Source organism: Nycticebus coucang, chromosome 6 (genome assembly GCF_027406575.1).
Source record: "Nycticebus coucang isolate mNycCou1 chromosome 6, mNycCou1.pri, whole genome shotgun sequence".
NCBI lineage: Eukaryota > Metazoa > Chordata > Mammalia > Primates > Lorisidae > Nycticebus > Nycticebus coucang.
In genome coordinates, this window is record NC_069785.1 from 92,488,005 (window position 1) to 92,515,302 (window position 27,298).

The 27,298-nt window shown below is 42.1% G+C and overlaps 1 protein-coding gene across 1 annotated transcript in view; it reads left to right on the plus strand.

Annotated features, from left to right (window-relative positions):
- TLL1 (tolloid like 1) overlaps positions 1–27,298 on the plus strand; it is a 255,849-nt gene that overhangs the window by 214,022 nt on the left and 14,529 nt on the right. The window contains 2 exon segments of the mRNA XM_053595813.1: positions 9,042–9,167; positions 11,592–11,719. Of these exon segments, the coding sequence (XP_053451788.1) occupies positions 9,042–9,167; positions 11,592–11,719 (254 nt within the window).

The following is a 27,298-nucleotide window of genomic DNA, read 5'->3' on the forward strand; positions in this document are numbered from 1 at the left end:
TTTATGAAGTCACAGTTTATAAAAGATTATTCCTTTTAATAGATGTCTATTCACATTGAAAATATACATCACAGTACTCGTAATGTTTTAAATATTATATAATCACATATTAAAAGCCAGATAATTCACTGTAGCTGTATTTCTTGGAAAGTAACTATGTAAATCATAGTGATACTGGATTTTCCAAACAAAATAGAAGGAATTTTCAGTGTCAAAACTCAGTCACTATTGGACTATTAGGGGACTGGATAAAGCACATTACTGGGTTTATTGTCACAAACCCTTTTGAAAGAAATTTAGCATAGGACTATCTGGAGTCATTGTATTGACCACTCTGTTTGCCTCAGAAATAACCATTCTTGGGAATTTTTCTTAAAGAAATATTTCAGAATCTAAAAGAATGATTTCACTATCGTGAGTGTGACAGAGATGTGGTGCAGCCCAATGTTGGGAAGTAGGAAAATCGTGCAGAAGTTATAGCAAATGCTCTCTGTGGACTCTTCTTTAGGGCTCAACTACAGGTTGAACTTTTTTACCTAAAAAACTCAAACAATGTAACCCAATCGTGTGTACCTTTATATGAATCTGAAACAGAAAAGATGTTTCAAATGATTCCATGGTGTAAAAAATGAACATGATGAAATACGTACTAATGGAGTTCTAGTCTATGCACTACCATTGTGCAAACAGCCACGCACGTGGGCAGGAGCAGACCTGAAGGTCGCCATTCGAGATACACAGGTCACCGTGTTAAGGTGGAAAGCTGATGCATCACGGTTTTCTCCAATTTTTCTTGAAGAGATTTCCAGATTTTTTTCTTCTGGAGTTATATAAAAATAACTCCAGAAGAAAAACACTTATGAAATATCGTATTCCATAGCCGGGCATTGTGGTGGGCGCCTGTAGTCCCAGCTACTCGGGAGGCTGAGGCAAGAGCATCGCTTAAGCCCAGGAATTGGAGGTTGCTGTGAGCTGTGTGAGGCCACGGCACTCTACCAAGGGCCATAAAGTGAGACTCCGTCTCTACAAAAAAAAAAAAATATATCGTATTCCACTTACCTGTTGCCCAAGGTATTCCTACTGGGCAAACATTGCCTAATAGACTTTGATCATCTTTCCAGGTATAGGAATTTTTAAATCCATCTATTTACTCATTAGATAATGAATATTAACATAGGGTAATTTTGACAAAAGCATATTGAGGCCTGGTGCCTGTATGTCAGTGGTTAGGGCGCCAGCCACATACACCAATGCTGGTAGATTTGAACCCAACCTGCCAGCTAAACAACAATGACAACTTTAACAAAAAATAGCCGGGTGTTGTGGCGGGCACCTGTAGTCCCAGCTACTTGAGAGGCTGAGACAAGAGAATCTCCTAAGCCCAGGAGTTGGAGGTTGTTGTGAGCTGTGATGCCACGGCACTCTACCAAGGGCGATAAAGTGAGACTCTGTCTCAAAGAAAAAAAAATAGCTGGGCATTGTGGCAGGCGTCTGTAGTCCCAGCTACTCAGGAGGCTAAGGCAACAGAATCTCTTGAGCCCATGAGTTTGAGGTTGCTGGGCCCTCTACCAAGGGTGACATAGTAAGATTGTCTCAAAAAAAAAAAAAAAAAAAAGAAATTGAATTAAGTTTCTAAGTATCTTGTTACAATCAAGTTAATATGTTAATGTATTATATATATTAATCAAGAATTAATTTATGAAGACAGTTAAATGGTTATGTTTATAGCCAGTGTTATAAAATTTTTAGTAATTAATGGCTTTATGGAAACTTAACAAAGAATGTAATATGTTCAATTAATTTTTGCCATGTTCTTTTTCCAAGACCATCTAATAATTTTCAAATAATTTAATAATAATTAAAACATTTGCTAATAAGTGATTTCATATTATTTGGGAAGAAAATTTATTTAAAAATAAATTGTAGAGTTGGACACAGTGGCTCATGCCTGTAATCCCAGTACTCTGAGAGGCCAAGGTGAGTGGATCGCCTGAGCTTAGGAAGAGGAAAACAGTGTGAGCAAGAGCAAGACTCCATCTCTAAAAATAAGGCAGGTGTTATGGTGGGTGCCTGTAGTCCCAGCTACTTGGGAGGCTGAGGCAAGAGAATTGCTTGAGCCTAAGAGTCTGAGGTTGCTGTGAGCTGTGATGCCATAGCACTCTATCATGGGCCACAGAGTGAGAATCTGTTGCAAAAAATAAATAAATAAAATTTAAAAATAAGTAACTTGTAGTTTTCATGTAGTTAAGTGATATGGCAGGAAAAAAGGTAAAGAAATATATTTAAATCCCTAATCATCAGAGAAATGCAAATTAAGGCCACTCTGAGCTACCACTTAATTCTAGTGAGAATGGCCCACACCAGGACATCCTGAATATGCAGATGCTGGCGTGGATGTGGAGAGAAGGGAACACTTCTACCCTGCTGGTGGGACTGCAAACTGATACCACCTTTATGAAAAGAAATATGGAGAATTTTCAAAGAACTAAAAGTTGACCTTGCATTTGATCCCACAATCCCATTACTAGGTTTCTGCCCAGAAGAAAAAAAATGATTTTGCCACAAGGACATTTGCACCAGAACATTTATTGTAGCTCAGTTCACAATTGCCAAGACATGGAAGCAATCCAAGTGCCTATCAACTCATGAATGGATTAATAAAATGTGGTATAATGATTACTATGAAGTACTACTCAACCGTAAGAAAAGATGGAGACTCTTTATCCTGGATAGAGTTGAAACACATAATTCTCATTGAAGTTTCACAAGAATGGGGAAAAAAATCCAGTGTACTCAATGCTAACATGAGTTAGCAATATATAAACAACTGCACGCCCACACGAAAGAAAAACCCAAGTAGTCTAGTAAGGGGGAGGGAGGAGGACAGAAGAGGGAGGAGGGAGGGCGATCGGTGGGATCTCACCTACTGTGCACACAACGTGAGGGTGTTCAGCACAGCCCCTGGGTGAAGGGCTCAACTACAACTGGAACTTTACCTTAGAATTGAAAGCAGTGTAAACTAAAGATGTGTACCCTCATATTCATCTGAAATGTAAATAAAGACAGATAAATAAATAAATATCAATGTACAGAATGAAATAATGTATTTGTAGTATTTTGTCTACATAACATCTCATTATCTAATAAAATAATCGCATAAGAGATTTAGGTGGTTTTGCACATAGCCTCAGATTTTAAATAAGCATTTTAATTGAAAGGATAATTCTAAGAATGTGTTAGCAGAACAATTAACATGATTTCTGTCATTTTAATATCCATAAAATTAAGAAACACTCATATCAATTCTGATGAAGCATCATAAATTAGTCACAAAAATTGCATAGCTTGAAAGTTGGAAGTTATTGTATTTTACAGAAGAAAATTTAAAAGGCCTTGTGCAAAAATCAAAATGAAATGTGCTTTCTTGATTTCGTGGTATATTTAAAGACCAATGCAGTATAATTAAGAAATATTAAAACAAAGAAATTAGAAATGTCAAAGTAGGACTATTTGGACATTATGGGAAATCATGTGTCTATTTTTCTTTGTGTATTTGAGAATGTAATAACCTACGAATTTCCCGGAAGATTTGTAGTCCAACAATATATTACTGTTATTTTCTTGGACTGAATGAAATTTGTTATTATATTAACAATAATTATTTACTTAATATGGTAGTAAAGCCAAACTTAATTTTATGTAACGTTGTACTTGAAGTTTCCAAGTCTGCCTGAGCATACAAGATGTAGTTTACTTAATTTAAGTGGTAAAGAAAAGTTAACTGTGTTCTGCTCAGAGCAGAATTACTTTTTTTAATGGGTTAAACATAAAGGAACTATTAGTGGGACTTTATATATGTAAAAACAAAAATATTTGAGAACTTGACACAGTTTTATAAGCTTAATTATAGTATTCATTATTTGGGTGTAATGCAACAAGTGACTTCAGGCCGTGGGAGTTGAAGGCAGGCCTTCCACCTCTTTCAGCAGCCTCGTATTAATGAAAAGACTAGTTCTGACTCCTGCACTAGTGAAAACAGAATTTGAAGAACAAATCCCATTTAATAGCAGTCTCCCTCGGGGATAAATACAGTGGGAATGTGATCTATTACTGATGTGCCTAATGACTGCTCAGTGGCAGAAATGGAATCAAATCCCTGACTCCCCATTTGTTTCTGTCTGTAACAGATGTAGGAGTCAGATAAAATAATTTGTGTCTTGCACACATTTACATTATTTCAGATGGTCTGCTTGTCTTATCTGCCTTTCGCTGTGTGTGGATATTTCCTTATAATTGTTCTGTTAGGTCTAGGCTAAAGTAGAAAAATACCAGTTAACTCCTGGCAAATTTCTGGGCTGCAAGCCCTCAACAAAATGGAGTAAGTCTGGTTCACTTCCAAGATAGATGGGAAAGTACTCACTAACTTCTTGCTTGACTAACTCCCCTGAGAAACCGGGAAGTACCAACTATCCCTGGACTGACTTTTAAGAAATACTAGGTGGGGAGGATATTAAAACAAAGAGGTATGACGTATGGCTAACTAACTGCAAAATTCTGATTCTGGACAATGCTTGCTTGGTACTCCACCCGGATGCACTTTGACAGCCTGCGTGTCAACCAGGATGCAGACTAAGCCTAGAAATCTTGACCCCTTAAGCACTTGGGGCTGCTCTGAGAAACACCCTGCTGGGACGCTGAGGCAGTCACCGGAGGCTCTTCAATGAAAGGACTCTGCTGTACATTTGGCTTGTTTGGCTGTGTGGTCTTTGCGGAACTCTTAGGCACAATATTTCTTGTATGTGAATTTTCCCATAGAGCTTTTGCTGGTATTTGTAGATGAAATCGAACCCAGTATAACTGATAAAACTTTAAATATTAGTGTGATTTAATGACAAATGGTGAAACTACTGCAGCTTTCTCATTTGATTTTTGAATCCTGCTTCCAAGTTTCTGTGACTAGTGGAATTGAAGTATCTGCATGTTTATTGAAAGAGCGAGTTGTCTCTGTTGTAGCTCTTGGAGGAGTTTACTTGTGCCTTTTGAAGGGGATTATTTACACGGCGGTTCTGAGTTGAATCTGTGTGTGCTCTGCTGTGTGCAAGTGTTTATTTCAGGTCCTGAACATTCAGCTGGAGCTATCTGCTCGTGTGTGTTTCAGTTCTGTTGCATGGACTGTCGACTTCTTTCTCCTACAGATAAGGAGGCTCTCTGCAATGAGAAAATTTTTATTTTTGAATCTTGCAAGAACTTGATGCAAGTTGCCACTTCAGTTCCACCCAGTATGTATTATTCACAGTCTCACAGCCTGGGACAGGCTCGGAGGTGCTGCAGGCCCCTGGGAGGTGAGGGGGGGGACACCCCCTTTTTCCCTGATGAGGGACCTTTTTCTGTATCTAACCCAGAGGAATGGAAAGCGGTTATGTCCATTCCAAAGAAAGGACTAATTTCCACATGCAGAAAATAAATGTTTATTTCTCCTGAACAAAACATTTATTTCTAGCACTAATAAGAACTATATAATACTGCTTCCTTATTTTGTGTCTAGTGTATGAAAATGCCAGAAAATTTCACATAAATTATTGATAGACTTCTCAATTGTGTAATTTATTATGCAGACACTGTGAGAGACATTTAAAGCCCTCCATCTGCCTTACTTTTCTCCTTTCTTGGATTCTCATTCTTCAAAACACAAAGTTGTTGCCCTGAGAGCAGAAGAGGAAGTGAAAATGGAAGTCAGTTGTGCTTCCTAACAGTTTTTCCCCTAGTTAGGTGACCTTTGTAGGGGAAAAAATATAGAATGTGCCAGGCGCGGTGGCTCATGCCTGTAATCCCAGCACTCTGGGAGGCGGAGGCAGGTGGATTGGTTGAGCTCAGGAGGTGGAGACCAGCCTGAGCAAGAGTGAGATCCCATCTCTAAAACAAGCCAGGCGTGGTGGTGCGTACCTGTAGGCCCAGCTACTTGGGAGGCTGAGGCCGGAGGGTCACTTGAGTTCAGGCGTTTGAGGTTGCTGTGAGTTGTGTCACCAGAAACACCTGGATAATTTCAAGAATCCCAGTGACTTCTTGGGATTCTCTTTCCATGTGACTCTGACACATAGGCAGCTTTAGCACCTGCTGCTCATGTGGGCATGGTGACGTTCCTCTGCTGCTTTCAGTCACTCCTTCATTAGTCTAGCTTTGAACTTGAGCTTAAATTTCAATTAATCCATAAATACATTATAGCACATTCAACTTTCATGTGACTTTGATTAAATTAAATTAGGCAATATCAGATGTGGGGAAGAAGGCAAGAAACAGTGTTAACCTGGGAAAGTAAAAAATAACAGATGCTTAGGCAGATGTGACTATATAAATAATAACAACCCATCTTCTTCCCATCTTTCCTCCTCTACTTCTTCTTTTCTTCCAAAAATTATTGAAATTACTATTTTCCAGCACAACAGAAGTATGATAATGGGCTACATAGCCCTGGCTTTACTTCAGGTTTTATGCCCCTTTAGTGACCATCACCTTAGTCAGTTTATGTTCTATCAAATCTTCAAACTATTGTACTTTGAAATATCATTTAATGACTTGACAGTTCCACTACAGTGAAGTTTAGACATTGGGAGTATTTTACGTCTTGGCAGAGTTTTCATTATGAAATGATTGTGGATTTAAACACTCAAACAGTAATGCACATGTTACTGAGTAACATATGTGCACAGGTTTGTCTTTTAACCTTTTTGTGTCCCTCATGTATGGCCATTCAGACGCTACTGATAACATGGTGATTCCGGAGATCTCTTTCCTCCAGAGGGCTGGTCTCTGCGCAGTCCGTCTCGTCACCAGCCAGTTACAGATGTGAATTAGTTTCCTCCAAGCTACTTTACTTACCATTGTTAGGTTTCTAAACAACTCTCAAAAACCTGGCTGAGCTGGAGTTCAACTAAAGCTCATCCTATCAGGTCTTATTTTAAGTACAAAAACCATCATTCTGTAAATATTTTCATAGAGATTACTATTTCAGAGTAATTCTGGCACCATAATTTTTTTAATTGACTCTTTCCATTTACCAAAGATAAAGTGTATTTCTGAGTCAGAGGGAAGCATTTTTTTTCTGATGCTTCTTAAGTAAATAGCCCTGGCAAATTTATAGTAATACAATATATTTAAATAGTTTACTGCTTAACTTTCAGTATTAGAAAATGCGGTCACTCGCACCATGGTGGTAGGAAGTATAGTTTACCAGCCACCCTTTCTGGATAGGTCTCTCAGAATTTATAAACTATTAACATTATTCTCACTGTTGTTCTAGTTAAGGAAATAGGGGTTCAAAATTATGATGAATTGCTCTAAAATTGATTTTACAAAACTATTTCTCTATTTAGACTTTGGATTTTTATACATTTTGGCATTTGGTGCTCTTTTAAAGAATAATTTTCTTTCTTTTTTTTAGAGAGAGTTTCACTTTGTCACCCTGGGTAGAGTGCCATCGCGTCATAGCTCACAGCAACCTCAAACTCTTGGGCTTAAGTGATTCTCTTGCCTCAGCCTCCTGAGTAGCTGGGACTACAGGTGCCCGCCACAACACCGGGCTATTTTTAGAGATGAGGTCTCGCTCTGGCTCAGGCTGGTCTTGAACTCCTGAGCTCAAGCAGTCCACCTGCCTCGGCCTCTCAAGTGGTTGATTTCAGGCATGAGCCACCGTGCCTGGCCAGAATAATTTTCTTTATTCTGCTTTTTATGTTGTTTTTTCATAGTACGTGCTAGAAGAGCAGTGGATAAGTCACAAACACACTGATTCTGATGTCTCCTTTAAAACCTGAGATTGCCTGTATGTATTTGAAATATTCTGATACAGCCAGCACTTGAATAGCTCTTTGAAGCATGTATGGTCTATGCCATGTAATCCATCTCCCAAAGGAGAAAAGTAGATGCACTTTTACAAACTGACGCCAGGTTCTCTAACAAAAACATCTTCCCTACACCTATTTCCGTAGAGTAAATATTGATTTGATAAAAAAGGAAAAATAGCAGACTGTGCATGCCACCGGGAGCTCACCAGGAAGAGCAGCTGAGAGAGTAAGATTTGAACCCAGCCTGAGTTCTGTGACTGTCATGTGTCCCTCCTGTTCCTTCTGTGTGGGAGTGGTGGGCGCCTGAGTGACGTGCCGTCAGACCGTGTGTTAGGAGCAGGCTGCCAGTTTTGACTATAAGGGACGAGCCAGCCGTAGGACGACAGCCGCCGTGATAGCTGACGCCTCCCCCTGCACAGACCGCTTGTTAATCTAGCTTGCTTTTTTCCCCTGTAGTGAATTTGTTGGCTGTTTCTTAAAGCTCATATTTCCTAGTCTAACCTTCACTTCTAGCGCACTAAAAGCCCTTTTAGGGAATTGCGTATTAATGAACTGGAGTGCCAGAGTAGATTTGTTTAAAATATATAAATTAATTTTCTTCTTGAGAGTAGTCTAATGATGCTTTTTCCTGTCTTGGAATGTTATGGAATGTGCAGATTCATTAATGCTAAGCACAACTGCAAGGTTAATGGGAAAAAAAATCAACCACAGTAGTTACACTGAATGATTTTTTTTGAAGTGATTACATACAAACCTTGGAGCCTTGTTTAGCCTCTGTCTATACACCATGGTAAATATTTGAATGATTTCCCTCTTACTTAAATACTACTCCTTGCCTTTATTCAAACTATACACAATTTTAAGTTCCTTTTTCAAAATTAGCAATAAATACTTAGGAGGAATTTGCAAAAAGATCTGTCGATTTCCTCCTCCTTCTCATCAGCATAGGAATGAAAGAGGATTACAAGTTGTCATTGTAGCACAAGTGGTCACGGACACCCAACCCATGGTGCAAGGCTTCAAACTAAACAAAGAAAGGGTAAAACTAAGAAATTATAATTTTTTTTTGTTTTATGTTGGGAATGGGAAAAGCTGTAACTTAGTTTACCCTTTGCCAATGTTAACCACAACTAAATGACTCTCCTTCAACATTCTTTGTTTTTAAAATTACTTACTAAACTATGGGGTTTATCTCTCTGCTAGACAAAGATGAATGTTCTAAAGACAACGGCGGGTGTCAGCACGAGTGCCTCAACACGATGGGAAGCTACACGTGTCAGTGTCGTAACGGCTTCGTACTACATGAAAATAAGCACGATTGCAAGGAAGGTATGAGAAGGGACACTCTTTTCTTGGTAACACGTAGTATTTCACATTGTCTGGGTAAAGCACTGCTTCTAAGTAAAGTTCATCATTTCAGTGAATGATATCTTGGTTGACTATTCAAATGGCCAAAAAAAAAAAAATTGTGTAACGTCCAGACGTCCCAGCAGTACTGCTGGACCCGTCCTTCACACGTAGGTGGCATTAGAGTATAACAGATGCAGAAGTTGCTGCGATGCCATCTGGTAGCCAGAGAAGCCCCTATTATTCCAAGTCTCTGTAGAGCAGACTTATAACACTGTCCATATTCCAACCTAATTCAGTTAAATGTTTAACATTTCATGTAATATCCATCCCCAAAATACTCACATATGTGCTACTTCAGTGACTCTCTTTGAAATACCAGGAGTATCAGACTCAAATGCCGACCAAAGGAAAGACATTTGAAAGTGGTAGAGACTCTGTCATTTGAAGTTTTAAGTCATGGTGTTGGCCCCAAAATGTATACTAGTAGCACAAAGATACCTACCAGATTTTGTCCCCAACACCTTACAAATTCCAAGATCTCTTGAAAATGATGATCTTACTCCCCTCAGCCACTATGATGAAAAGATCACTGACGGGGGTCATGTGGGAACAAGAAATACTCATTCCATTCTTACTTCCCTTGAGGGTCTCATCTTGAATTTTCTACTTGAATTTGATTTATACCTCTTTTGAAAGGAGAATTACCAAGACAAATTTTATAACTTTAGCCAGCAGCATGTAGAATGGCGGTTAGATAACAACCTTGGTGTACCTATTCAAATCATATTCTAATTAATATACTAGTCTAGTAATTTAAGTCATTAGAGATTATTCTGATTGATCTTTGCTCCATTCAGCTCTGTTCAAATACGATCACGTGTCAGTGATCTTTTCTCATTTTCCATTGAGAAATGGCACTGTGCAGAGTCATATGCAAGCAGAATTGTGTTTCCTGTATGAGCACTATATTTGTGGCTTAGTAATATATTCTATTAAATTAGTAGGTTGGGCAACAGGCCAGTTATTTTTCCCCAGACATGAAGATAATTCAGAAGAAAAGAATGAGACAAATGAGGCAGCTTTTGCAGATTGTATGGGTAGCCTGTGGCTCACAGGTAGCAAATACATCTCTGGTTATAGAAGCTAAACTTTCTTTCAGATAAAATGACGTCCAGGTACCTCTAAATGAAGTTCATCCCTATTGCTAGGAAATGGGTGGGATTTTCTTTAACCTCTGCTATCACACATGCTTTCTGTATAGTTTAGCAGAGAACCTCTGAGCTTTCTCTCAGGCTACTTGCCAAATTCTGCAGAGTTCACATTTCACGTGGCAAGGCAAAGAGGGACAATGGAATAGAAGCCCTGTCAGGACTGGGACCAAACTTCTGAGACTGTTGTCTTGATACCATTTCCGTAGATAGTTTGACAGGAGCTGAATTTCACCTATCTCTTTTTCTGTGATGAATTCAGATCTTTGCATGGAAACTTCGCACAATGATGGCAGGTGTAGTCTCAAGGAGTGAACAATGGCCGCAGCCACAGCAGCAAGGACAGAAGCTAAGGCTGGGCACGCGTCCCTTGTTTGCAACGGTCTAGAGTAGAGAATCCCAGTCTAAACCAGGTGTAAAGGGTACAGCATCATAAACCACATGGAATGGAAAAAGTCTAAGAATATCAAATATCTTTGAAATTTGATATTAACAACGTGGAATGGTCTCGTCTACAATGACGTTATTTTCATTCCAAAAAATAAACAAACTAAAAAAAAGTGCTGATTGAATGAGATACTCTTTGAAGTTAGCTCAGAAGCTGTCTCCAGGACTAGTAGCTGTTCACTTATTTTTCCCTGTATTCTTCTTTTTGCTTTGATAAAATTAAGGCTTGTTTATCTTAGTAGCTAAAATTCTGAGTTAGGTATTCAGGTGTACACTTAGCTAAAGGAGAGGGGAAAACGTAAATATGTGATTCATAACTTGTCTTAAGGACGTTAGCTGTGAGTGATGTTTCAGTTAATAGAAAAAAAGAATTGGAAATGGCATGGCCCAAGGTTTTTCTTGGGGTGTTGTGTTAATATCTCACACATACCCAGTGTTGATATTTTTGATTGTCGATATCTCTTGCTCTGGAAAAGTCTGAGCTACAGACTCCTTAGTTGAAAAGCAGGTTCAGTTTTGTTTAGCATTTATTATTTATTGCTAATAAATAAATGTGAGGCAGACAGCAAACGTTGACGGTGAGGAGCGCTGTACTTCCCACAGCAGCGGAGTGTGGCAACAGTGGCGTGACAGCCGGTCTGTCATTGGGAAACTCTCCAAACAGGGGAGCAGGAACACGGGCCGCTGGCACTCGGGCCAATCCCAGGCTGGATTTCTGCACTAACTCGTGTTCCGGTTCTTGGCACAGCTGAGTGTGAGCAGAAGATCCACAGTCCCAGTGGCCTCATCACCAGCCCTAACTGGCCCGACAAGTACCCCAGCAGGAAGCAGTGCACGTGGGAAATCAGCACCGCCCCTGGCCACCGCGTCAAATTAGTAAGTGAGCACAGCCGTTTCCTTTCCAGTATGCTGACTGCCCCTGTCTTTTGTGGCTGGCACTCGGAAATAAAATAAAATGTTTATTCAATCAAATTGAATCACTAGGCAGCTGGAAAAAATGTTCCTTCTTGTGCTTTCCTACCTACACTAAACAAATCCTTGCTTTTATAGGTCAAGGTGACAGGGTGGATGCTTCACAAGTAATTACTGGAAGTCCCTGCAGTAGGCTACACTTCCCTGTGTGTTACTGGTAATGATGTTTCCAAATGTGGAAAATAAATGAAGTAACGAAAAAGAAATCAGAAATTCAGCAGGAAAGTAATAGAATAATAATTCACTTAAACTCGGCGTAGTATGTATGTTCTGCTGGTGGCACCACAGATGCAAAGCATACGTGTTTGAGTATAATCTAAAGAAATAAAATTAGAGGACTATAGACATTTTAACAATGTCCTGCAATTTGCTGTTCTCGGAAGCAGATCAAGTGGGCTCTCTAGTTGAGGACAAGTATTGTCTGGGGACTTAGCTCCCTGAAGCAGTCCAGTCCTGACGCTTTTAACACTTCTGTTAGGACCCTTCCCTCCAGTGAATTTTTTTTCTTTTTTTTAACAGAAAGGCCTTATTATCAGAGACAGTTGCCACGCCATTCACGTTCCCAGCATGGAGTGGACTTTCCAGACAGAGATTGGGTTCCCATCAGCCCCTCTGCTGAAGGGCGCTGGTGCTGAGATGACAGCCCCGTGGGGATGCAGCTACTTTTCAGTCCTGCCCACGGCCCTGATTGAGAGAGGAGCCCTCTGAACCTTACGGAGAAATACAGAGGCAGCGTCCTTCTCAGCAGTGCAGTTATTAAGGGAGTCGAGGAAATAGATTTTAACAAAGACATTTCCTTGGGTAGAGTAAAATTTTGTTTGGTTTCATATTCTTTATCTTTAGAGAACTTCCTTTTATAATGTATATACGGAGTATGTATAATGGCCCTTTTGAAAGCAGTTTCATGTGTATAGAACTTTAGGGTGACAGTTCACTTTCTTCATTTTTTAAACACCTGACTCCACTATTTCTCACCTTTTATAGATTCTTATAATTGTTTTGTAAAACTTACCTTTATTTATGTGTAAGTAATGATACTTTTTTCTTTGGCTGCCTTACAGATTTTCTGGTCATTAGAGGTTTAGGTAACGTATCCAGGTGTGTGTGTCCGTCTGCGACATGTCTCTGGTCAGGGAAGCCCTGGGGTTTATTCTCTGCATTTGTTGAGTTCTTGCATCTGTGTTGTGTCATTAATCTTGAAAGCTCCCGACCTTTATTTCTTCACATAATTCTTCTGCATCACTGACTCTCTTCTTCTGGGATTCAAATTACACCTATGCCAGATTGATAAATCCTGCAAATCTTGGATGTTCTGTTCATTTTTTGTCATTCTTTGTAATTTCTTTTGAACTATCTTCAAGCTTAATGACTACTTCCTCGGCCATCCTAAATCTATTGAAAAACTTGTCAAAAGCATTCTCTATCTTTCTTACCATATATATATATTTTTATTTCTAGCGTTTACATTTGACTCGTAATCATAGTTTCCATTGTGTTACTCTGTCTGGGCTGCCTTAACGATATACCACAGACTCCTTGCTTAAATAACAGAAATGTATTTTCTCACAGTTCTGAGGACTAGAAGTCTAGCTTTTCCGAGCTGGTGTCCAGTGCGGTCTCTTATTCCTGGTGTGTGGGTGGCCACCTGCCCCCGAGTCCCCACAGGCCTGGCCTTGGGGTGACACTGTGGGGAGAGAGGACACTCCAGAGTCTGTCCCTTGTCCAATTGACACCAGCCCTGTGGCACTAATGCTCCTCCCGTGGCTTCATTTGGCCATAATTCCATCCCTAACTGTGCTGTCTTTAAATATGTACAGTCACATTGGGGGTTAGGGTTTCAACATACGAATTTTGAAAGAGCACAGTTCAATCATAGCACCATCTTTCTGCTGAGATTTCCCATCTGTTCTGATACATCCCCGCGTTGCTCTGTTCAGCCTTGTAACCGTAGTCTTTTCACATCCCGTTTGCTATGAGCAGGGCTGTGTCTCCAACTGCTGTGTCCGGTGCTCTCAGCAGAGTGCTGTGGTGCTATTGTTGTTGTTGTTGTTGTTTGTTTTGTCCTGGCCTTTTTGTGCATCATGTAATTTTTTTTTTTTTTTTTTTTTTTTTTGCCGGGGCTGGGTTTGAACCCGCCACCTCCGGCATATGGGACCGGCGCCCTACCCGCTGAGCCACAGGCGCCGCCCGTATCATGTAATTTTTAATTGAATACTAAGCATTGTGTATAACAGTAGACGGACGTTCTCCCTGGAAGTGGGGGCATCTCTTTTAGTTAGGCCGTTAGTGGGTGGAAGTGTTCAGGGCATCTACTTGGAGCACTTTTCTTGGCCCTGTCTTTGCCATCAGCATGGCCACTGGCTCCACAGGCCTTTGCTGCAGAGTGGAGGCTGGATCAGAGGTGTCTGCTCAGCCTTCCACTCTCAGTTTCTCTGTTCGCGTCCTCCACACATGGTGTCTCCGTGCTCTCTTCTTTTCCTCTGTGGCGGATGGCAGCTGCTTGTCCCCTGGGGTGTCTGTCTGGTGGAGAAGGTGAGGAACTCTCGGCTGTTCCAGGCAGCCCTGGCCCCAGCCCTGCACGGCTGGGTCTGAGGCTGGGCCTCCTCTCTGTGATAGTGCCAGGCTCTGTGTGTGTTCCCTGCACGGCTGGGTCTCAGGCTGGGTCTCCTCTCTGTGATGGCGCCAGGCTCTGTGTGTGTTCCCTGCACAGCTGGGTCTCAGGCTGGGCCTCTTCTCTGGGCCTCCTCTCTGTGATGGCACCAGGCTCAGTGTGTTCCCTGCACGGCTGGGTCTCAGGCTGGGCCTCCTCTCTGTGATGGCGCCAGGCTCTGTGTGTGTTCCCTGCACGGCTGGGTCTCAGGCTGGGCCTCTTCTCTGGGCCTCCTCTCTGTGATGGCACCAGGCTCAGTGTGTTCCCTGCATGGCTGGGTCTCGGGCTGGGCCTCCTCTCTGGGCCTCCCCTCCATGCTGGCCCCTCTGCATATTCTCTGAATGAGAATATGTAGAGGGGAATATGGCTCTGCATATTCTCTGTTGGTCTTCTTTGGAAAGGACTTTCTTTTCCCTGCCCCAGTGACAGAAGATCTCAAGTGTGATTGGTTAGTGTCCCACATCCAGGACTTCCCCAAGGGCTAAAAGGTTTTGGTTTTGTTCATTGGTTTTGTCTAGTTTATTTTTAACCTTTCCAAGGCCTGTGGTTGGTCTGCACCTTGGCCCTGGAGGTGACAAGGTTTTCTGATGCTCTCTCGGAGGCTTAGACTGATTTGCACATCAGGACTGCAGCAAGCCTTGTGCCTTCCTCACTGCTGTGGCCGCTCCCCTCCCCAAGCCTGCAGCAGCAGGAAAGACCTCTTGTGGCTCCTGCTCTGTCCATAGTCTGTCTGGGAGAGGGGTCTGCCAACCGGGCCAGCTTCCTCGTGTCTGCAGCTCCCAGGTTGTGTGGCCTACTCTCACTCCACCTGACCTTAGGGATTTGTCACAAGTTTGATCTGAATGCCTTTTACCCAAGTATACGACACCAGCATCTCTTTTTCCTGTGGTCTGCTGGAGAGGGCCCAGCGCACGTCCCATCCTTTTGTGGGAGGAGCCTGACACTGAACAGATTGAGACGGCGAGGCTGGTCTGTGACCGCTGCTCTGGGGTGTGCTCAGGCACGGTGGGGATTCTTCCCAGCTTGCGGGTAGGGTAGAATCAGTGCCAGCTGCAGGGGTCTGTGCCGGGGGATGAGAACTGGTGATGTGTCCCAGTTTCAGACACCACAGCCTTGGTTCATTCCTGAGTGCGCCTATCTCAGCTCAGGCACCTCCTTCCAGCTCCAGGACGGCCTGTTCCTTCACTGATTCCAGGCTTTCTTCACATGCCAGGATTCTGCTTGACATGGGGAAACAAAGCATGTCTGGTTAACAATCCTGCTTGCTGGTATCCTAGGAAGATAATATTCAGAAGCTTAATGACAGCCTTCGTGCCAGTGCTGATCTTTGTTTGGGGTGTTTGAATTTGTGGTATGTGTGGAGGTGGTTATGGTGTAAACCAGGTCATTACCACGCATCAGATTTATCATGTTACTGCCACTTCAAAGTTCCCGAAGCCCTCCTGCCGCGTCACTCAAGTTCATGTAAAAACTGACTCTTAGTGTCACCCAGAAGGTCAGGGTCAATAGAAAGAGTGTTAAACACCTTAGCTGCTAACCCCAAGTGATATTAATATTTTGACTCTATATTTTGTAACTTAACCAGTTCAAATCATTTACTCACCTACTTAAAATACTTTGACGTTTATTATTATTTATTATACAGGAAATTTCATCAAAATGCTACGTTGTATAAAATGAATACGTTTTGCCTGATTTCTTTGTGAACCTTAATTTTCCTGGAAGAACTTCAACCTGAACTGAAGTTTAGAAAATAGATTCCAGTGAAACTTGAAAAATCATGAAATCTTTTAATCTCCCTGGACCAAGAGCAGATACTTACCTACCCACCAGAGCTTTCCTGAGCCAGGGCAGAAAGGAAAAACAAAGAAAATATTCGATGTCTCTGGGAATACAATGGACCCTTCTGTACAACTCGGGGTGGGAAAGTGAGGGAACTTCTTTTTTTAACATTTTTTTTTTAATTTGACAGAACAGCATGCATTTACCATGTACAACATGATGTTTTGATGTTTATGTACTTTCTGCAATGACTAAATCTAGCTAATTAACAAAGTTCATATTTGATTATCTTTGTGGTGAGAGCTCTGAATATCCACTGTCTTAGCATTTTCAAGACTACAATATACATAGTGTGATTAACTATCATAGTGTAACTAACTGTCCTTGCCACACAGTACAGCAGAGCTCCGGAGCTCACTCTTTCTATCCAGCTGCAACTTTGTATCCTGTGCCACTAATGAAGGGATTTTCTTCTTGTCACGGCTGACTGGTATTCCAGTGGGTGTGTATCCAGCCTTGCCTTCATTGCCTCTTCTATCCGTGGACACCCATGTTGATGCCAGTCTTGCCTGGTGTGAGCCGCGCTGTAGTCGGCTCCAGAGTGCTACGTCTCTTTGACACACTGACATAGTTCCTTTGAATATAAATCATTAGTGGGATTCCTGGATTACATGGTAGTTGTATTTTAATTTTTTGAGGAAACTTCAAACATTATTTAAAAATAAAGCCTATACTAATTTACATTTCCACATCCTTGCAACGTTTGTTATCCTTCGTGCTTTTGATAATAGCCATTTTAATGGGCTATTGCAGACAGTATCTTATGGTGGTTTTAATTTGCGTTTCCCTGATGATAGTGACATTACACATTCCTTCATACACCTGTTGGTCATTTGTACCTGTTCTTTGGAGAAAAGTCTGTTGAGGTCATTATCCCATTTTTAAATTGGCATGTGTGTTTTCTCACTGCTGACTTATCTGATTTTCTGTTTTTGATATTAACACTTTATCTGATAAATGGCTACAAATATTTTCTCACAGTCTATAGGTCATCTCTTCATTCTGTTGATTGCTTCCTTTGCTATGTAGAAACTTTTTAGTTTAATGTAACCCCATTTGTCTATTTTTGCTTTTGTTACCTGTGCTGTTGGGATACAAAAAGTCATTTTCCAGACCAATGTCATGAAGCTTTTTCTGTGTTTTCTTTAGTGATTTCATAGTTAGGGGTCTTACATTTAAGTCTTTGCTCTATTTAGAGCTGATTTTTTTTATACTGTGTGACGTAAGGGTCAAGCTTGTTCTCCCACATGTGAATAGTCTGTTTTCCCAGCACTATATGAAAACTGTCCTTTCCACATTGCATGTCCTTGGCATCTTTGTCAAAATCAGTTGGCTGTAAATTCATGAATTCTTTTCTAGACTCTATTCTGTTTTACTGGGCTGGGTGTCTGTTTTTATGTCAGTACCAGTACCATGCTGTTTGGTTTACTATAGCTTTGTAGTATATTTCGAACTCATATAATATGCTTCTAAATTTTTCCTTTCTTCTTATTTTTGAAGATTGCTTTGGCTCTTTGGGGTATTGTACAGTTTCATACAGTTTTTAGAATTTTTTTTTCTATTTTAGTGAAAATGTCATTGCTGTTACCTTTCATTAATGTTTTACAGTTTTCATGGTAGAGATCTTTAACCTCCTTGGTTAAATTTATGTGTAAGTATGTTATTCTTTTTTATTAAATATAAATGGGATTGTTTTCTTGACTTCTTTTCAGAGAGTTTGATGTCACTATACAAGAATGCTATGAATTTTTGTCTGTTGATATGATATCCTGCAACTGTATTGAATTTGTTGATTAATTTCTAACAGTTTTTGGTGGAATCTTTAGGGTTTACTCTCATTGGTCTATGATGGTCAAATGCAAAGAGAAACAATCAATTGAACTTCTTCCTTTCCAACTTGGATGATTTTTTTCTTTCTTTCTCTTGAGTAATTGCTCCTGCAAAGACCTGAGTACTCTATTGAAAAGAAGTGGTAAGAGTGGACATTTTTGTCTTGTTCTGGATCTTAGAGGAAAAATTGTCAGCTTGTCTGTTGATTATGGGTTTCACATTATGTACTTTTCTTATATGCCTAATTTGTTGAGAGTTTTTATTGTGAAAAGATTGTAAATTTGTCAATTTTTTTCCATTTGTTGAAAACAGTGTTTTTTCTTTCATTCTGTTAATGTGGATCATGTTTATAGATTTGCATACGTTGAACCACCTTTGCAACTTTGGGAATTCCCACTTGATCATGGTGAATGAGCTATTAAATGTGCCGTTGAATTTGGTTTGCTTGCATTTTGTCTAGAATTTTGCACCTATGTTCATTTCATAAGTGATACTGTGGCCTGTAGTTTTCCTTTTTTTGTGGAGGTGAGGTAGTGTCCTTAGCTGCCTTGGGTAATAGGGTAAGGAGACATTTGTAAATGGTTTACCCTATTCAGTATAGGGTAAAATTTTGTGATACTATTTTTAAAAAATTAGAGGACCTAGCAGTTACGGTTAACAAGAATTACAATAAAATTCAGTGTCCTTTGTAACCCCTGAGCGCTGTGGTGTGCCGTGTCTGCAGTGCTCACTGGCTGCGGTGTGTTGAGTCCACTGTGTGATTGTTCAGCCCTCACACGGCAGCAGGACAGCTGAGCCGTCATAGACCGCTATGGCCACTATGGCACAGGCTGATGGAATGTGAGACTTGGCGTCACCGTGCGGGTATTGTCTTTTGTGCACGGTTGGTGGTACCTATTGCTGAACAGTGAATTAGCCCTGAACTTCTTGCCTTCAAACAGCTATTACATCTCATGGTTGTCACCTGCCTGAGTGGCACTTTACTGGCAGTTCTTCTGTCACCAGTGGCATTCATGGAGGTTGGTCAGTGACTCTCACTCGAGGCATGGTCTAATTTGAAGGGGAAAGATGGCTTCGGTTGTACATCTGTCACCTTGGGAGGGAGTTCTGGAAAGGCTGACTCATCCTGGGCCACCAGATCCCTACACTCTACCCCCAGCGTTGTGGTCTCAGAGGAACCAGAGTCCTCACTGGCAGTCCTGGGCCCCAGAGGGTGTTCCAGGAGGGCACAGGAGCCTCAGAAGCCCCTGAACATCACCTGTGAACATTCTGTTGATAAAAGTAACCAGTGAGGCTGACCGGGGCTCAAGGGCGGAAAAGTAAACCTAATTTTTATTGGGAGGAGTAACAAAGAATTATGTAGACATTGTTAATCCCCCACATGCATTTAAAGGCAGCACACAGTGGAGGAAGTGAGGACAACAGAAAGGAGTCACTGCAGTACGCTCTCGTGAAGAGTCTGCCGCAGTCCAAACGTGTAGCCAGAATACTAGTAGGTGAAAGTCCACCACCTAGTACACAAACAGGAAATGCTTCAAGGCGAATTTTTTTTTAATGCCAGATTAAATACTGTCCAATAATAAAAAGTAATAATTTGAATATGATGACTTAAATTATGTTTATACTATATAATAAACGTATTAACTTTTGCCCTTACAGTAATGCAAAATATGAAAATTAAAAGAATATTGTTGTATTTAGAAGTGAGCATTTTAATAGTGGAGGATATTTTTTGTATTCCCTCACATGTTTTTTCTGATACACACTTTCTCTCTCACCTTTGTAAAACCCCAAACCAGGTCAGGTGAGGTTGGTCCCACCTGTAATCCCAGCACTCTGGGAGCCAAGACAGGTGGATTGCCTGAGCTCATGGGTTCAAGAGCAGCCTGAACAGAGCGAGACCTCATCTCTAAAAATAGTCAGGCATTGTGGAGGCCACCTATCGTCCCAGCTACTCGGAGTCTGAGGGAAGAGAGTCACTTGAGCCCAAAAGTTTGAGGTTGCTGGGAGCTATGATGCCAGGGCACTCTACTGTGGGCGACAAAGTGAGACTCTGTCTCAAAAACACAAAAAAAATCCAAACCACTCTCTTCATATAAATGAAGCAAGCTGGGATCCAGAGATGCTGGGAGCATCCTTTAAAACATTAAAAAAAAAAAAAAAAGAAAATAGAGCACTCTTGGGCGGCACCTGGGGCTCAAAGGAGTAGGGCGCCGGCCCCATATGCTGGAGGTGGCAGGTTCAAACCCAGTCCTGGCCAAAAACTGCCAAAAAAAAAAAAAAAAGGAATTGCAATTTTTGCTATTTATTGAAAGTGCCCCACAAATGGTAAAATGTAGCTTGACTAGGAATATCTTGTGCCACATAAAAAACTGCACTTGGGCCAAACAGCACTGGATTCAAGTTGGAGTCAGAAATGAAACATAGGAAGAGGAAGCAGACCCGGGGGATTTACGTGACTTGGCAAGGGTATAAAGCTCTAGAGTCTGGCCCTCAAACCCAGGCATTCTGTGTCTGCATTTTATCTTATTTCTCATTAAAGATCCCTGCATTTGAAAGGAAAGGGATTCATAATTGCCATGTGTGTGTTCTCAGATAGAATTTACATGGAAAACAAGTATAGTCATCCCTCTGCTTCTGTGGGGGCTTGGTTCCAAGACCCCACTGGTACCCATATCCACAGATGCTCATATCCCTGACATAAATGGTGCCATATTTACATGTAACCTAAATACACCCTCCCATATTTTTGGAATCATCTCTCAGTTACCTACAAGGCCTAATACAATGTAAATGCTGTGTAAATGGTTGTTATACTGTATTTTTCTTTTTTTTTGTAGTTTTGGCTGGGGCTGGGCTTGAACCCACCATCCCCGGTATATGGGGCCAGCGCCCTACTCCTTGAGCCACAGGTGCTGCCGGTTGTTATACTGTATTTTTAAATGTATACTGTTTCTTCTTCTTGTATTGTTGTTTCTATTGATATTTTTTAGAATCTGCATGTGTGGAGGGCTGATGTAATAACTGTTAGGTAAAACGAACTACAGCAGAGAATAAAGAGAGATCAGGAACATATATTCTGAATTTGGAGAGACTTCTGCATATCCTAGCCATGTTATCCTGAGACAAACACTTATCTTTTTAACCCCTTGATTTCTTCATCTGTAAACTGGAGATATCGTGAATTTTGTGTGTCTATTAAATTATCACGTAAGCGTTTGGCATAGTGCGTATGAAATGCCAGTAAGTATTGACATATGATAGCCCAATGGCCATCATAATGATGATAGTAATTAAGAAGAATTAGATATCTTTTTATTGAATTATTTTTGAACCACGATCAATGGGAGTTTTTGCATAGTCTTGTGATTTGAAATTGAATCCCAACAATGAAAACTATAGCTAATAATTACTTTTCAGAAAACATTGTCTTTAAGTGCCAGGGATTAAGTGTTGGAGACCTTAACAACAATTTAATATTAAACAGCCATCCGTGATGCACTGTATTCCAATTCTTAGAATTATTGTGTTGCAATAAAAGTTTTATTTCAAAAAAACAGGCTATAAGCCACCTTTGGCCTGTGGGATGTAGTTTGTTGTCCTCAGAGCTAAAAGGGTCTGGGAAAAAAATGAAATCATGATTTCTAAGCGTTAAAGCTCCTTTTCCATGAATGTTACGTGTGCTGAAAGGGTGATGACATTTCACCCTTCCTCTCTGTGGGAGGCAGAATAATGGCTCCCCAAAGATGTCCGTGTGTTACTTCCCCAAACCAGTAGATACGTGGCAGGGGACTGTGCAGGTGAAGGTAAGGATCCTGATGGGGGAGATTGTCCAGGATGATCTAGGCGGCCTTATACGGTGCGAACAGGAGGTTGGAGAGGAGAGACGCTCCGTGATGGGTTCTGATGCTGGAGGAAAGGGGCCGAGCTGGGGGAGGCAGTCAGACTGAGGAAGATGAAAACTGCAAGGAAGGAGATTCTTACCTGGGGCCCCTAGACACAGCACAGCTCTGCCTCAGACCACCGACCTCCACCCCTGTAGGAGAAAGAGTCTGTGATGCTTTAAACTGTTTAGTTTATGGTAATTTGCTACAGCAACAGTAAGAAACAGATAAATTTGCTTTGATTTTTATTACGACTGTGTATATTGGGGGAGCACATTTAATCCTGAGATGCTGACTGTGTGGTTTTAGCTTTAAAGTACAAAGAAATCATAATCAAGAGATGCTTTGGGGGAAAAAGTCTTAATAGAAAAGGGATAAAGTTTTGAGTGAATAAGAACCGGTATCGATTTTCCTGCCTTCATCCTTTCTTGGTTCTCAGAGTCTCACCTGATCATTGGATCATTTGGAAACTTTTTTTATATTTTGATTGGATGTTCAGTAAATGCAAAGAAAAAAACAAAACAGAAACAAGAGAAAGTTCTAGACAGAGGGACATACTGTGATAGACTAATGTGTTCATATCATTTTTATTTGATTTATCATGTCTTTCAGCTTTGCCGAGTTATGTACCGTTGCAATTTATGTTTCATGTATTAAATATTTAGCAAACAAAACACCTGTAACTATTAAGTATTGATCATAAATCCATAAAAATATATTTGAGCACAGAGAAGATTCATGGGAAAGAAAGTGTCTTTGGAACCAGAAGACTGGGGTTTGCCTCCCCTCTGCCATTTCTTCCAGTGGGTTTTGATCCTCCAGTCTGTTGTGGGAAACCAGGTGTCACTTCTTACCCCAAACAGGAAACAGTGAAAGATGGTGAGAACAACCCAGGGCACTCTGAAGCTTCTCTCCCTGCTGCGCAAATTGTGTCAGTCTCTTAATTCTCTTGGCTTAAATGTTCACGCCAGCCGAGTTTTGTTTCTGGGCAAAGTGCTATTATTTCATTATCTTGTCCTTTGTGAATATACATCGTCACTCTGCATGGCCTCAATTAACCAATGCCGACATTTGCAATAGAATAACCCCTACAGATGTTCATATGAGGGAACAGCGTGGGGAAGCCTGGCCAGTGGCCAGCCAGGTGGATTAGGCTTGCTTGGTGCTCCAGGAACACACAGTTATTTCCACAGCTATTACCGCACTTCAGTTTTATTCCTTTTGAATTAGACTCCTTAATCTCTTAGCTTGCCTGTGGGAAAAGCATGAGGATTTCTCACTAGAGCTCATAGTTATTCACAATTTTTCAGCCCTTCTAAAACCTAGATTAATAACCCTAAAATCATAGAAATACCAAAGTCCTTATAAAGTCATAGTGTAAATGCTTAAGAAAAATATTTAAGTACAACAAAAGACAGCAGTGTTTTAGCAGAAATCAGAGCTCTTACAGCCTCGTGTGTTTAGGCCTTGCTTGTCCTGGCCCCATTGTGAATTTGAAGGACTATTTGGAAATCTCAAGTGTCTTCTGAGGACATGTCTGTGGCATTAGTTTCTGGTAGCTGGTCATTTTCATATTCTATGAGATTTGGATATGGAGTTTCATGGCTAAGCTTGTGTCCTAGAGGAAAGTTAAAAATGGCATGTAACACTTTATTTTGAATCCTAAAATAATTTGTACCCTGAAAACTAAAACTCATCTTGAACTCTAAAAAAATAGTTTAAAAGTTATCCCAGTCTCCCAAGGGTGTCCTGCAACACCTTTGTGTGGCCTAGAAGTATTTTTTGTTGATGTAAAGTCACTGCGCTTGGAGGTTTCTCTGTGTGGCATCCTGAACGTGTGAGAGCCACACCCCTGGGACCTCACTGTATGTCAGTCAGGGACACCTTGCTTCTGTGCGATGTGGCTGTTACATCAAGTGCATTTCTGGAAAAAGACCATCCAGTGTGTGCAGCAGACACTGAGGGATTCTAAGAGGGAAATTCATTAATTCCTTAATGAATGAGAGCTTTCTGTATCACATGAGCACGTGTCAAGTCCAGAGCCTCGACTAATTTGACTCTTACAGACCCAGTCTGATTGGTTAGAAATCTGATGAAGAAGTGGAACCAATTGGCTCCTGACCAGGTGTCAGCAGTGCCCCTGGGCCTCCGGCCCAGAGTAACTCTGTGCGGTGGTAGCTCTGTTCCCTTAAACAGACATGACCAGGTGTCAGCAGTGCCCCCGGGCCTCCGGCCCAGTGTAACTCTGTGCGGTGGCAGCTCTGTTCCGTTAAACAGACATTACCAGGTGTCAGCAGTGCCCTCGGGCCTCCGGCCCAGTGTAACTCTGTGTGGCGGTAGCTCTGTTCCGTTAAACAGACATTACCAGGTGTCAGCAGTGCCCTCGGGCCTCCGGCCCAGTGTAACTCTGTGCGGTGGTAGCTCTGTTCCATTAAACAGACATGACCAGGTGTCAGCAATGCCCCCGGGCCTCCGGCCCAGTGTAACTCTGTGCGGTGGTAGCTCTGTTCCGTTAAACAGACATTACCAGGTGTCAGCAGTGCCCTCGGGCCTCCGGCCCAGTGTAACTCTGTGCGGTGGTAGCTCTGTTCCATTAAACAGACATGACCAGGTGTCAGCAATGCCCCCGGGCCTCCGGCCCAGTGTAACTCTGTGCGGTGGTAGCTCTGTTCCGTTAAACAGACATTACCAGGTGTCAGCAGTGCCCTCGGGCCTCCGGCTCAGTGTAACTCTGTGCAGTGGTAGCTCTGTTCCATTAAACAGACATGACCAGGTGTCAGCAGTGTCCCCGGGCCTCCGGCCCAGTGTAACTCTGTGCGGTGGTAGCTCTGTTCCGTTAAACAGACACGACCAGGGGTCAGCAGTGCCCCCGGGCCTCCGGCCCAGTGTAACTCTGTGCGGTGGTAGCTCTGTTCCGTTACACAGACATGAGCAGGTGTCAGCAGTGTCCCCGGGCCTCTGGCCCAGTGTAACTCTGTGCGGTGGTAGCTCTGTTCTGTTAAACAGACATGACCAGGTGTCAGCAGGCACCAGGGCCTCCAGCCCAGTGTAACTCTGTGCGGTGGTAGCTCTGTTCCGTTAAACAGACATGACCAGGTGTCAGCAGTGCCCCAGGGCCTCCGGCCCAGTGTAACTCTGTGCGGTGGTAGCTCTGTTCCGTTAAACAGACACGACCAGGGGTCAGCAGTGCCCCCGGGCCTCCGGCCCAGTGTAACTCTGTGCGGTGGTAGCTCTGTTCCGTTACACAGACATGAGCAGGTGTCAGCAGTGTCCCCGGGCCTCTGGCCCAGTGTAACTCTGTGCGGTGGTAGCTCTGTTCTGTTAAACAGACATGACCAGGTGTCAGCAGGCACCAGGGCCTCCAGCCCAGTGTAACTCTGTGCGGTGGTAGCTCTGTTCCGTTAAACAGACATGACCTGTCAGCAGTGCCCCAGGGCCTCTGGCCCAGTGTAACTCTGTGCGGTGGTAGCTCTGTTCTGTTAAACAGACATGACCAGGTGTCAGCAGGCACCAGGGCCTCCAGCCCAGTGTAACTCTGTGCGGTGGTAGCTCTGTTCCGTTAAACAGACATGACCTGTCAGCAGTGCCCCAGGGCCTTCGGCCCAGTGTAACTCTGTGCGGTGGTAGCTCTGTTCCGTTAAACAGACATGACCTGTCAGCAGTGCCCCAGGGCCTCCGGCCCAGTGTAACTCTGTGCGGCGGTAGCTCTGTTCCATTAAACAGACATGACCAGGTGTCAGCAGTGCCCCCGGGCCTCCGGCCCAGTGTAACTCTGTGTGGTGGTAGCTCTGTTCCGTTAAACAGACATTATGATTATGCCAGACGCCCTGCGCTTCTTTCGGGAGTGTAACGGTCACTTATTTATCTTAGGCACTTAGTTTTCAGTGGGCCAGTCAATGCACCGAACATTGTGTGGTCTGTAAATTCTGATCCTGTTTTTAGCTATTATCTGTCGGATGTACTTAGAACATCATTACCCCCACCTTTCTGGCAGTTTTCGGTTCCACACAGACAAGTTCCCTGGTGTTTGTGTTTATAGAGGGGTGACCATGAAGCACAGTCAGAAGAGGCAGTTTCTCCAGATGTGTTGGTTTTCAGATGCTATTTTCTGAAACAGTATTTTTTCCCTGTTGAAATATCATTATTCTTATAATTGAGAAATTTGTTTTCATATTTATAAAGAACTCTGTGCAGTTAAGCTGATTTTCTCTTAGTGGTTTCTTATCAATGACACACTGATATTAAACAGTGTGCGAGGCGGTGGTGATGGGAGCCGACTGCCATCCTGTGAGACGCAGGAAGCGAGCAGTTTGGGTCGGCCGCGCCCACAGCACTTCACACCTGAGGCTGGTCATAAACTGGAGGTGGGTGGCAGGTAAGTGAGGCTCTGCACCCACACTGCAAGGTGTGTGCTCCCCTGGGCGGCAGAGATGGGCTCCTCCAGCTCACCTGCTGGGGGGCTGTGTGTGCTCCAGGCCAAATAAGCTCTGCTGAGACCCCCGTGTTCACTGCTTTCCCTACACTGTCTTTCTGTTTCCAGTGAGATTCTTTGCACTTCATTCAATCTTTTTGGCACTGTCCAGTGTGAATGCAGTGCACGTTTTTGCCCATGTGATTATAATAATGGCTCTAATGCTTATGGATTGTCACACTTTTGTTTCTACTTTTTAAGAAGGTTGCAGTGGAAACAGATGGAAAAGAAATCGGCCCTTTTTTTCTTTAGTTTCTCCTTTTAAGTGACTGAATTTCTTTCTACGATTCCCTAGTTAATATGAATTGCTTCTTTCCTGTCTCCCTTGCTTCTCCAGAGTCCGAAGTGACAGTGAGAGGGAGGGTGGTGTGGGTGAGGTCACAGGTCGGCACTGAGAGCCGTCCTCTGTCATTGCTTGGGTGTCTTCAATTAAACTGAGAAGCAAACACATAAAACATCGTGAGGATATATTTTGTGCTGCAGGGACTGTAGGAAAATTAATGAAGATTGAAGCATATTTTTTCATGTTTGTTTATAATTTTTCACCTTTGCTCTTCTAACACAAGAAGTATAAGAATTGTTATATATGATTGTTTTTTCTGGGGAAAGGAAAGACACTTAATTTCCAAGGGCAACTAACCTGTAATTTCTGGAATTAGTAATGGCTGAGCAATGTTATTTTCAGTCCATCTCAATTAAACTTTGTGATCTTTAATGTGTTACATATTTAATGAATTTTTATTTTAAGTTTGATAAGACTCACGTTGGCTCATACCTGTAATGCTAGCACTCTGGGAGGCTGAGGC